Below are 12,642 nucleotides of genomic sequence, written 5' to 3'. Positions count from 1 at the left end.
ACAGTGCCAGCTTTCCCTGGTAGGCCATTTCAGTGGTAAAAATGAAGCACAGATATTGCTGTTAACCATGACTCCTGCAGCCAGCAGGAACTCTTTTGCAAGGTCACTCTGAATTCTTTCCTCCTGTTGTTTTTTCCATCAGGGGTCTTTGTTCTGAAGAGCAATTCTTCCCTTGGGTCGTTTGCAGCTGTTTAAAGCCCACTCGTATTGCCATAGTACAGATAGTTACAGTCCCAATCTCAACAAGCAGTCGTGGCCATCACACTGCGATTAGTCATAGAAAGCACATCTCTTTCTCTTTGCAGATTGCAAACGTCGCCCCGCTATGAAGTACCTGCCACCATCTGGCAGAAGTTCCAGGGCTGAAGGTAAGACCAGAAACATTGGCCCTGCTGCCCATTGTGCAAAGTTTGCTTTCAAATTATTCCCTATTCTTAAAATAATATTGGAAAAAATTATAAATCTGCAGCCTTTTGTCATCTCCATCACCACTGGATTACTACACCCAGGCGGCAGTTTGCAATCCCCTGTCTTATGAAAAAGAGGGGCAGGTGGTAGCATTGCAGTCACTCTTTGCAAGGGGTACCATGAGGGAAGCAGCTTTGATAAACAGACCAGGATCCATAGGTGTCCTACTGTGGAGGCTGCCAGGGAATATGCTGAATCAGTGCCCTGGTGACACCTTCTCCTTGACCATAACCCTTCCCTCCCCCTTTTGTGGGCTATCCCAGTGGGGTGCTGGCCCAGTGGTGGTTATCGGTGGTTTGATCACTGCAACCCCTTCACGGGGTGGTGCCAGCATGAACAGCCTGCAGCGTGGGTTACATCAGCTTTTGCAGAGGGACCAGGCAGTGAAATGAGCCAAGACTCTTGATTTCTGTTATAATATCATTTTGATTGACCCGCATCAGGAGTGGGAAGAAGCTGACGGTTCTGCAGATGGAGTAGAACATGGAGAGCAACCTGTGCACAAGGTCAGGCCGGCCCATGAAATGACGCTGAAAGTGGGCCAGCCTGGGTGATCACATGAGAGAGCCAAGTACAAGGTCCAGACTCATCCTTTGCTCACTGACCTTGCACTCTAGGAGCCCCTGCAGCCAGTTCAGAAGGATCACCGGTGGTCTCCAGGAGGAGCTCATCCAGCCCTCCTGTCTGCCTGTCTCTGATAATTGTTTGCTCCCCATGCCCATAGTACCTAAGCACCTGACTGTCTTTCATATGTTTATCCTCATATCCCCCATGCGAGGCAGGGCAATGCTATTATCCCCATTGCACAGATGGGGACCTAAGTAACGTGCCTAAGGTCACATAGGAAGTCTGTGTTGGAGCAGGGACTTAAACCCACATCTCCTGAGTCCTAGGCTAGTGCCCTAATCGCTAGATAATCCTTCCTCTTTACATCCTTCCTCCTATCCCATCTAAGGCTGTCCAGGAATGTAGGGTTAAAAGTCACCAGGAACTTCATAGCTCCAAGAAGAGCTTTCAGGCTCCCAAAATACGCAGGAAGAAAATAGGTGCTTTGAGGATGTGATCACTAAGGCTGTGTCTGCACTGCCACTGGGAAATGTGATTGCCAGTGTGGACAGTTAGCTCACCTTAGCTCCACTTGAGCTAGCACATGAAAAATAGCAGCGTGGCCATTGCAGCGTAGGCAGCAGCATGGGCTAGCCACCCAAGCTTGGAGCCAGGGGGTCAGGCAGGCTTGGAGTCAGGCGGCTAGCTAGAGCTGCCGCACATACCCTGGTGTCCACAGTACTGTTTATAGCGCACTAGCTTGAGCTGAACTAGCACCAGTCTGTCTGTCACACCTCCCAGCAGCAGTGCAGATAAACCCAGGAGACTGCCAGACAGCTGCAGGGTCAGATCTGCCACTTACTCCTTCTGATTATTCTGCCAGAACAAAAGAACAGACTGAAAAGAAACTGAGGTGTATTAAAAGGAAGTGATCCAGCAGATAGGCAGCTCCCAGATAAAGGGTTATAGGAAATGGAAAGCACACTGATGTGAGGCTGTAATGAATTCACAAGGAGTGTAATGACTTAGTCTGTTGCTAACAAACAGGGTTTCCTTTTTTTGCTTTTTAAATTGAATGTAATGCTTGTTAAAGTAGCCAGATTGAAAGCCCTGGAGTCTGAAGGTCTTTACTTATGCACAAAACTGACAGCAGCAGCCCAGGCTTCCCCAGCAATGTATTCCCACACTGACTGGGAGGTGAGGGATGTCTCGTTGGCCCATTCACTCCAGTGACCCTCCTGTTGAGAATGCCAGTAAAGGGGGACAATTAGCTGGTTTTGTGACCAGTTGTGACTGTTATAGCTGGACTGAGATCCACCAATTCATTTTACCAAAGAACCTTCAAGTGGCAATAACACTGCTCAGTCCTTGCTCATTTAGGCTGGAGATCAACCAGTAGCCCAGAGGTGAAAGGCTCCAGATTTCATTGTCCTTCTCTTGAGTCTTCCAGTCCCTTCATAGTGAATGGTTTTATAAACGTGAACATAATATGCCTAGATATCTTGGTAATCCTCTTCAATGTTGGGCCCTTGAACATTCCCAAAGCAGCAGTTCAGATGGAGGTCCCATTGTTTCCTCATTTGTTGATAGGGTCATAAGCATCCCGTCACTTCGCACTTGTCCTACGGCAACTGAAGGCGCAATATACATTTGGGTTTGTGAACAATGTACTTGCTTGTTTCTACATGAGGGCTTCTGAGGGCTTCCAGCCCTTGTGATCCTTTAGTGACATGTTTCATACTGTTACCAGTTGTCAAACTACATAATGACTCAGTCCTGGCATTGTGATGGAATGGCCTGTTTTAAACAATCAGTAAATTTCTGAGCAGAACATCAGAGTAATTCATCCATCACTTTTCTTCTGGAGTTGGGGGACTAGAAAGCAGGGCCCCAGGGAGATATTCAGTTCATGTGTATCTTGAGCTGCCTTAAGTTTCCCATAACTGTTCAGTGTAGGCCATCACAAGTACCCTGTCAAACAAGAAAAAACATTTGTACATAAGTTCTCATCGTGGGTCCTGACTCTATGGCGCCTTGACACTGCTCTGGTAGTGTAAAATGGCCCGAAAGTGAATGGAAATTGTCTCTGAGAATACTCCCTATTCAGTGGGCAGAGTACATGAACTTTGATGGTGCTCAGTACTTCTGAAATCGAGCCATGTACATCCTGATGTGATATTTGAATATGAAGAGTGCATCATTAAGACGTCTGTGTAATTGCCATATGTCGCAGTACAGCAGAGATTACAGTACCCCCAACCTGCTGTCCCAAAGCAATGCTCACCTATTAAAGTCAATTCACTGTTCTTCTATAGGCGGAGAAACTCGGCGAGGCCATGCAGAGTCATTGTTTACCTACATGCAAACAGGTGAGGAGGACAGGGTTCTTTCTCACTGTCTCACTCTTTTACACATAGTTGTTGTTCAGCATATATCCCCAGGGGAAAGTGTGGGTTTGACAAGGCCTTTGTGGAGCCAGCTTTATAGATACCACAGAGACCAAGCAAAAGGATGATGGCTTGAATTGCACAAGATGTTTCCCTGGGCGTGGACACAGACAGTGACATACACTCCCTTGTCTAAATATCCCAGGAACCTGACATTTGCTTCTCTTGAGGCTGTATTGGTTTAAAACCACACACACATACCCAAAGGAAAGAAACACACGTCCCCAGTTTAGGAGTGTACATGAAACCACTGCATCAGTCTGGCTTTGATCCCCTTTATAGCACAATCATCTTAGACACTTTTGGCCAAATCTTGGCCACCAGGATGGGAATTGAGGGTATACAGAATAGCGGAAAAAGTAACAAAGGCTAGAAAAACATTGGCAAAACCTGGGAAGGCCAGAGAGCAGTTAGAAGTGATGGGGGAAATAAGCCAGGATTTTTGGGGAGCATCAGAGGCCTACAAATTAAAAGATATTGTAACACATGATCAGGCTGGAGAGTTCCCACTGATATGAGGGACAGTTAACTGGTGGAATCTGGGACAGTGTATGGCTCTTAGGGGAACCTGAAGATGTCAGTTTCACAGGCCCACCTGAAGGTAAGAACGTGCACACCTCCAGGTGTGGATAATTTGTATACATATGCAACACATATAGTTAACCACATACCAGAAAGAATAGGAATGTTTGCTTGGAAACACTGCAGATGGTGAGTAAAACATCTTGAGGACAATGAGTACTTATGTAACAATATGTAATTTAGATTGCCATTCTATACACCAGTAGCTGTGGGTAGCAGGAAGGTTTGCTGTTGCTATGGCATTTACCTTTCTGTTCAAGGATTTTATACAGAAAAGATGAGACCCTGTAATGTGAGAGTTCCCAGAAGAAACTGGGTTAATTTGTTTCACGGAGATGTATACAGAATGAAGGACATATTGTTATATTTTATCTGGCTCCAAATTGCTCTGTGTCATGAATCAATAACATGTCTCTTGCCATTTGAAAATAACTCCATGCATCAAATTATATGTTGTATCATTGATGCTTCATTGCATTGACATCTGTATAATCAGTAACATGGTGCTAGGAAACATAAACTGACATCTGATGTACACAAACAGATAATAATGGTAACAGTATTAGCAGCCTCCAATACTTATTACATGCTTCATGCTAGCTGACATGGTTAGCCACCAGGAGCTGAAGGGTCCCAGTTCACTGTTTCTGACATTACAATTTGTCAACAAGTCTTAGAAGATTATTATCAGGATAAAAATCATAATTGTATTCCTAATAATATGGTGCTTTCCATTACCTAGACTGAAAGAATTTTAAATTGCAGTCATTTAAATGTCAACATTTATGCAGTTTGTTTGCTTTATGCATTTCACCCAGGGAGGACAGCAAAGCTAGCCTGGTCAGTTTCACTTTCCATTTCATTTTGTGGCTCTCAGGCATATGCACAGTGATGCTGAGCTCAGTTCTCAGCTCAGCAGAAAGAAGTTTGGGTCACAAAGTGATTTTGGCTCAGATCCTCAGTGGTAGTTAGGCATCTAATTCTCACAGAAATCAGTGGAAGTTGTGTGCCTAAATACTCTTAAGGATCTGAGCCTTTAGACCTAAGCTATATGACAATGCCCTTCTAAACAGTATAGTCCAAGTAGGGAGACAGAAACATATGGGATTTAAACAACAAGTGATAAGGAGTAAATGGTTGCCTTAAGGATTGCGTCATATACGCTCGGTGGTAACTTTGGCTTGGTTCTGATTTTATATTAAATGGAAAAGGAGATTATCATGTTTAACATGGCAAAAATAATATCCCACATGAAGATTTCATATGAATTGATTCTGGATCTACAGACTTGTGGCATAAAACATTTGGCTCTATAGATAGTGCTCAGATATTCAAATATAGTTAAAATCACCTTTCTGGCCTTGGCTGGTCTGGATATATTTTAAAACTAGAATGTTAAACCAGACCCACATCCTTATTCTGTACTTGTTTGGTTCTGTCAGTAGAGTCCTGTGGACTGTATGCCAGCTGCTGTTAAAAATCCTTGTTCTTTAGATGCTAGGGCCATTGTTTGCCTTTATAACTACTGAGAGTGAATACCAGTACTCTGTGCCTTAAGTCTATTTCCTAGCAGTCTATTTCCTTTCATTGTTGCTCTTTTGTTACAGGAGCCCAGCTTCTTTGTACAGTGTTGCTGATCAAACCTGGTGCCTGGGCTCGTAGCCTCGCTAAGATCCTTCGAAAACTAGACCTAGAAAAATTCAGCCTTGTTGGGATGAAACACATAAGCCTGAAACCAGACATTGTCTTAGGACTCCTCTCATCTGAAGCTAAACAGGTTTGTTAAAAAATAGACAGATCTATGACATAAAATAGGGCAGCTGCAGGATGTGCTGACAGAATCCATTCCTGTTAAAGCAAAAACTCCAATCCAGGATTCCTCTGTGGTTGTCACAGGTGAACTCCACAAAATAATTAAATCGGCACTGGTGTCAGATAGGAAGACAGCTGCAAGTCTGACAGCCTGTTTGTATCACATGGCACAAAGAAACAGACCAGGTTTCTCTAAAAGAAAAGTTCTAAGCATTTGGGCGACATGCATATGCCATTTAGGAGGAAACCTCCCATGAACTGAATAAGTTAGTAAGTAAACTTCCTAATTCATAATAAGTGCTATTACATTTCCAACTGAAACTCAACTGTTGAGGTTCTAGAGTCTTTTAAAGTGACCCGAGAGTATTCAAAATTGGGCTTGTGTCCTTTTTTGCTTCAAGAGGCCTGAACATTTTTTTTTCAGTTAAAAGATACGTTATTTTTCTACTTTTTTTAACATTAGAATTTCAGGTTCTGCCTAGCCCGGAAGATTCTATGATGACTGGAGAGCTAGTGAAATGATGACATGACAAGAGCCAGGAGAGTAAAGGTTGAGCAATTGAGACCGGAAGGGATTTTTATTTTAAAACTCTTTTGTTTTTATTGGTTTCATTAACATCTGTTTAACATCACTGTCTAATAACATTTTGGATAAAGGAAGCCTTTGTTAAAGACCCAACACCCTTGCCCCTTCAATTAAGGTGTGAGAGCTCACAATACATGTCCTCTGAGACATACTTCCAAGAGAGACTTCCAGCAAAAAACAGGAAAATCCAGAGGTGAGATTTGTTATTGTTCAGGGCAACTGCACTTGTATTCCCTCTCTGTGGTCCACTAAGGGCACCCCTCTCAGGAGTCCAGCTTCCCAGCTGTCCCCTCTCTTAGGTGTAGACATGTGTCTCATTTGCTTCTGATAGGGATGTTTCCACACTGCACAGTTACCTGCCTACACTGTAGGCAAGTCTGGTTGCTTAAGCAGGCCTGCTTTGCTTTCTCCCCAGATGCTATGAACAAGGTAATTGCCCACGGTTATAAAGTACCACACAGCTCTTTCTAAGCAAGCACATTTATTCTCAAACTGAAAGCATTATAGAGAACACATATTAAAAACAGTAAAACAACCTACACATATGCTAATGAGTTTACCAGAGATCACCCCACTTCCAAGAGCTCTGGCACCAGGCAGTCCTTCAACCTCTCCCCCGGCAAATGTTTTTTCTTTGGCTATGTGTTCAAAAAGCACCCCCATGAATTTATGACTTTACACAGTTTGGAGCTCTGATCTTGTCCTCATGTAACAGGTGATCGGTAGACAAAGGTCCCAGCCTCAGGGCAAAGCTTCAAAAGGTCTTGCATAACCAAGGAGGGTACATTTACGTACACCTGCTCCAAGCGATTTTGAGAAACCCACCTAACTTTAAAAGTTTATTCTAGTCTGGCCTGTTGTTTCAAACAGTCCTTTGAAGTTCATTACCCTCCCTAGGGTTTACATCAGTCACGTCTCCCCCCAGAGGCATTATGCACAATCCCACAATAACACAGAAACATTTGCATTTTTAATACAATGGACTCCTAAAATACTTAAACTTAATTCAGGAAGGTTTGTCCAGGACATTGCAGGAAATTACCCTGTCACTATACTCTAAAGCAGGGGTAATCAATTATTTTTTGTCAAGGTCCAAGTTTTTTGGTCAAGGTATAGTCAAGGTCCAGACTCCAGAGAAAATCATACAAAAATAATAACAATAATGATAATAATAAGTAAATTAAAAGCTTTCGCGGTCCGTTCAAAAGTGTCTGGTGGTCCGATTTGGCTCGCAGTTCATCTATTGACTACCCATGTTCTAAAGAAACAAACAAGCAGGAAAAAAACTTTTTTTTAAAAAGACAATAATATTCTCAGCCTCTCTTTCTACATCACAACAAAGGACACAAAAACATTTTTTTCAAAAAAGTCCTTACAGGTTGCCATTAAGGGAGATGTGGGGTTATTGGGAGTGGGTGGTAAGAGCTGTACAAAATTTGAGTGTTATAATAAGATTAAATAAATAAAGCAGGGGTTTGACCTACAGAAACATACACGTATTTGGACAGCTATTTAAAAAGATCCAGTGTCTCTCGGGGATGTAGCGGGTGGAAAGCTTTAGAGAGCGGTTGTTTCATTTGAACTTCTTGACTTATTCTTGTGCTTTTCCAGCACTCCCAAGCAGCTGTTGAGCATTGATTTAGTTCCCTTAAAGAGCCGATGACTAATGAGTTTAAAAATGACAGAATATTGTTTGTCTGTTCATGGAGAAAAAGCACAGTTTATTGTTTCAGCAGGTGAGAAAGTGGAGATAATGGACTGGCTGGCTGTAACAGTGGGGAATGGAGAGTAGGAAGTGCTGTAGGCTGTTCTGGGTTCTGATCCCCATTCGTGAAGAATGTCTGAGAATCTTTCAACCATTGGGCCAGCTTTTCAGAAGAACCCAGAGCCTGATTTCTAAGGGCTCAGCACCCCCAGCAGGGGCGAGACTTTCACAAGAGCTCAGCACATTTTGGTGGCTGGACTCGTCTGAAAATCTGGCCAAGTGTCACAATGGGAACTGCTGGCTGCTGAGCCACTTTGCAGATCTGGCCCTCTTCAAATGCGTACATGGGAGCTGGGCACCTTTGCAAGTCTGGCCCCAATGAAGGGCCAGATGTTCAATTGCCAAGCATCCCGCAGCTCCTAGGAAAGAACGGGCAGCCAGTGTGCTGAGCTCTTTTGAAAATCTGGCCGTGAATTCTGGTAACTAAATGGGAGCTGAACATTTGAAAACCTGGTCCTGACTGCAAGTGTTGAACCATTCTAAAAGTTCTGTCTATGGTCTCCCATCTCTTTCTCATTTGGGACCTGATCCAAAGTGCATGGAAGTCACTGAAGGACTTCTGTTGGCTTTGGATTAAGTCCTTAGGGGACATTAGGTTTATTCTGACATGTACATACTATTTGAAGGCAGATCAGATTTTGGCGTTTTTCCCAGTAACATGACAGCCACTAGTGTGTCCTTCCTTTTTCTAAGATACTGGTTACATGCCTGCCAACTAATATCTACAGCAACATGATCACTATTCTGACTTTGTAAACTTAAATACTAACATAGAACAGCTTGTTTGCATTACTGCCCCATGGATACCCCACCAGAGGTGGTGTGCATGCCCGTGCACTCTTAATCAGAGATTTTTATCAGCAATGCCTGCAACTCAGTGCCTGTGCCCCATACCTCCTTGGGCTCTGGTACGAGGGCATATGGAGGGGCAGATCCACCACCACACTAGTTCATTCAACTAGCATGGGATGGAGTTTGCAGTGTCCACTAGCTAGTTGACACCGCTGATTTATTTTTATTTTGTTTTATCTTTATAGTATGCTTTACTTTATTTATTCCTTTTTTAATAGCACAGTCTGTCTTGTGCTTTGACAGTGAGGAGTCCCCCTTCCCTTGTTTCTTTGTGATCGAGGCCTTTTTTGCTCTTGGTTCCTTTTTGCTCTTGGTCAGCCTGTGGTCTTCCCTGGCAGGTTATGCCCAAAAACCTGGGATTCAAGTTCTGTCAGACTTGCCACAGGTCTTTTCCCCTCAGTGATGGACACTCCAGCTGCCTCCGCTGCCTTGGAGAGCCCTGCATCCCAGCCAAGTGTAAGAGCTGAGACCTGCAGTGTCTGATTCCCCACAATCCATACATGGGCCTCAGCCACGCACAGCACTCCAGTGACTCCCTCAGCTCCGGCAAGCAGAGACCATGTGGCAGATTCAGTCACCCTGAAGTTTTCTAAGTGTAAGAGACCCCAATCCCCTGAAAGAGAGACCGAGAGACCAAGTGGAGGGAAAAGTCACCATTAAGACCAGGGAGCAAGGAAATCTCATGTCCCAGTGCATGTACTGCCAAGGCTTCTACCTCTCACGGTACTAAGATGCTGACCCCACCAAGAAAATCTTCTACTATTAAGCTGCGTTCTGTAAAGCCTTCCAGCAAGGTAACTTCATCGGTACCAAGATCAGATTCCTCCAAATTGAAGAACTCCTCAAAGAGCAAGGACTCTTCACAAATATTGTCTTTAACCCCCCAGTACCATTCCCCTCTATCTCTAGTTGTCAAGAGTTTACAGACCAACCATCTGTACCGTCTCTGGTACCATCTAGGTTCCTCTCTCATGAGGACCTCTGGGTTATGGAAGAGCCCAAATCCCCTCTGTTGAGGAGTATATGGGGGATTTCACACCAGTGCCAACATACCATCTATAACCGGCATACACTCCAGCACTGTCCCATACTCATACAAAGATTATTCTGTCAGTACCAGCATATCTGACAGTCTCTCCTCAGTCCCCTGTACCTATCCAAACACTGATACCGATGCCCTTAACTCCTTCACTGGATACAGAAGAAGACACTTCCTCAGACTTTGTCTCCATCTTGGATTCCATCACTTTCCAATTACAGACTCTTTCCTTTGAGACCCCTGGAACCAATCAACATATGACTCCTCTACTTTGTAGGAGAATCCCTGGGTCTCACTCATTTCCCTTATGCTCCCCTTAGTGGGCCTTTTGGAACCCTTGTGCCCCTTATGGTGACCAACTCTACAGAGTGTCCTCATATAAAAGGACCCACCAAGATCAACAGCCATCGGCATCTCAGGACTCTCTTCCTCAAGAAGAGATCTGAAGGAACAGGAGTTAAGGGTAGAGGAGGAGACACCACATCCTCCTGACCAGACAAGACAGCTATGCCTCTCTGCCATCCTATACGGATTACTTCAAGGCCTTTGAAGACCTAATGAAAGGCTTAAAGCTGTTCTCCAGTCTGCACTGAATTGCCTGCCCAGCACCCTCCTCTGTGCTGAGGTGCTACTAAGAAATTTCCTGATATGGAGCATCCCTGGGGACAGTAACTCAAAGAAGAGAGGTTACTTCCCTTCTACAGTGACTGGAGTTCTTTTGAATGTTTTGTCCCTATGAGCACTCCACCTCTGGCCCTCCTTTCCCCTGAACTTCAGAGTCCTGTTGGCTTTGAAGTTGAGAAGGAACTGGAGTAGTGGCAGATCCACTTCCTCATGCCCATGTACTGGAGCATGAAGAGGTGTAAGGGTGCAGGTGCAGCCCACGAGCACTGCTGACTAAAATCTCCCATCAAGAGTACATGGGTATGCAGACATCCTCTCGGGGAGCGTCCATTGGAGCAAAACATCTTGAAGAACTCCAATTACTGGACAGGTGAGCAACCTCTCATTCTGAGTAACCCTTGGCCCACAGCACACGACATAAATAATGTATTGGCCTGCTGTTTGCTGTGGTTTCCTAATCATATTAGTTACAATCGTACTTTTTAGCTGAAGATTCAGAATCAATAGTAATGTTAATTTAAAAATGAACATGAAGGTCAAATAGAGCTGAAGTTCTTCAGATCTCAACTCCAACCCAGTGAGTGTGTTTCTGCTCCCACAAACGACTACAGTATGCACAAATTGTGCTTCTTCACTCATTAGATCTATTCCTTGTGTAGATTCAGAATCCTTTATTCTAACTTTGGGGGGTGGGAGGAAACGTTTTGCTGCTTTTTAATCCTGCCAGCCTTGCAAAGCCAACTCACAACTAGATTCTGACCTTTCTCATGCATCAACACAATTATTTATTAAGTTCCAGTCAGTTACACATGTGCAAAACCATTGTGACTGCAAGGGCGTCACTGAAGACAAGAGAGATTGCACGGGAGTAAATGAGGGCATTGTTTGGCCTTTAGAACTTTTACTACCGGTGATGGTGCACCAGAAGGAAAGAAGCCAGCTTGATTCTCTAGTACCAGTGTGAGTTTCAGTGTTAGTGGTTAGAAACATCACCTGAAAATGAAACACATTTGCTATGGAGCCATTGAAAGACAACCAACATAAATCCTCTGCACTGGCATTTGTACAGGGTTTCTTTTCATAATGGAATCACACTTTAAAACAACAGCACTAGCATTGATCAAAAGTTTTCAGACAGGATGTTTATTAATTGAGAAATGGCTTTTTTATATGAAAATTTTTGTAAAAATTTGTTGACCTACAAAAAAAGTCTTTTGCCAAAAGTCTTTTGTGACATTTTAATTTAAATGTCTATCGACGTGTTTGAAACTAGTATTGATATGGTTATCAGCATTTTTTGTTTGCTGATGAAAAATGTTAATAATTTAAGTAACGGTTTTGATAATATTCTTGATTAAAAAAATTCTATCAAACATTTCCAAAAAATGAAAAATGGGTCCGTTTCAGATGCTGTGAAACAGAGCCACATCTTTGAAAAAATGGAAATGCATTGTGACGTTCTTAATTTGAAAAATTGAAATATATTCTGTGTTGTTAAAATTCTTCTGCCACTGCTCAATGGCAGGTTTTTTTTTATTACAACACAACCCTGTGAAGTTTTTGTATGTATTTTCCATAGACAATAATACCATGTTCATGATCTTGGACTCCAGTGACTTGTTTGTCAACTTTATCTAATTTCACAAGAAAAATATATTGTTAGATGCATCAAGACTCTTAGGTAACTTGCTTATCAATCAATATCGGAACAGAGCCATGTTCTGGATCATTATTTGTGTTCATATGCACAGGGAAAACCCACACTTCTCACCAATTACAACTCTCTATAGCCTAACAAATTATTCTCTTGTTGGTTATTATTATTTGTTAGCCATAGTATTTCTGTGGTGCTGAGAAATTATGTGATGGGTACCACATAATAAGAAATAGTCCTTGCTCCAAAGAGTTTACAATCTAAATA

At 43.1% G+C, this 12,642-nt stretch overlaps 1 protein-coding gene across 1 annotated transcript in view; it reads left to right on the top strand.

Annotated features, from left to right (window-relative positions):
- The window catches only part of DNAAF8 (dynein axonemal assembly factor 8), a 128,837-nt gene that overhangs the window by 89,919 nt on the left and 26,276 nt on the right, over nt 1–12,642 (top strand). The window contains exons 22-24 of the mRNA XM_067551099.1: nt 306–368; nt 3,330–3,383; nt 5,651–5,820. Of these exons, the coding sequence (XP_067407200.1) occupies nt 306–368; nt 3,330–3,383; nt 5,651–5,820 (287 nt within the window). The remainder of the gene's footprint in view (nt 1–305; nt 369–3,329; nt 3,384–5,650; nt 5,821–12,642) is intronic.

Source organism: Emydura macquarii, unplaced genomic scaffold (genome assembly GCF_026122565.2).
Source record: "Emydura macquarii macquarii isolate MOO-44397 ecotype Brisbane River unplaced genomic scaffold, CSIRO-AGI_Emac_v2 contig_1348, whole genome shotgun sequence".
NCBI classification, from domain to species: Eukaryota; Metazoa; Chordata; order Testudines; family Chelidae; genus Emydura; species Emydura macquarii.
The sequence above is the reverse complement of the archived record's forward strand: the minus strand, read 5'-3'. Positions and strand labels throughout refer to the sequence as shown.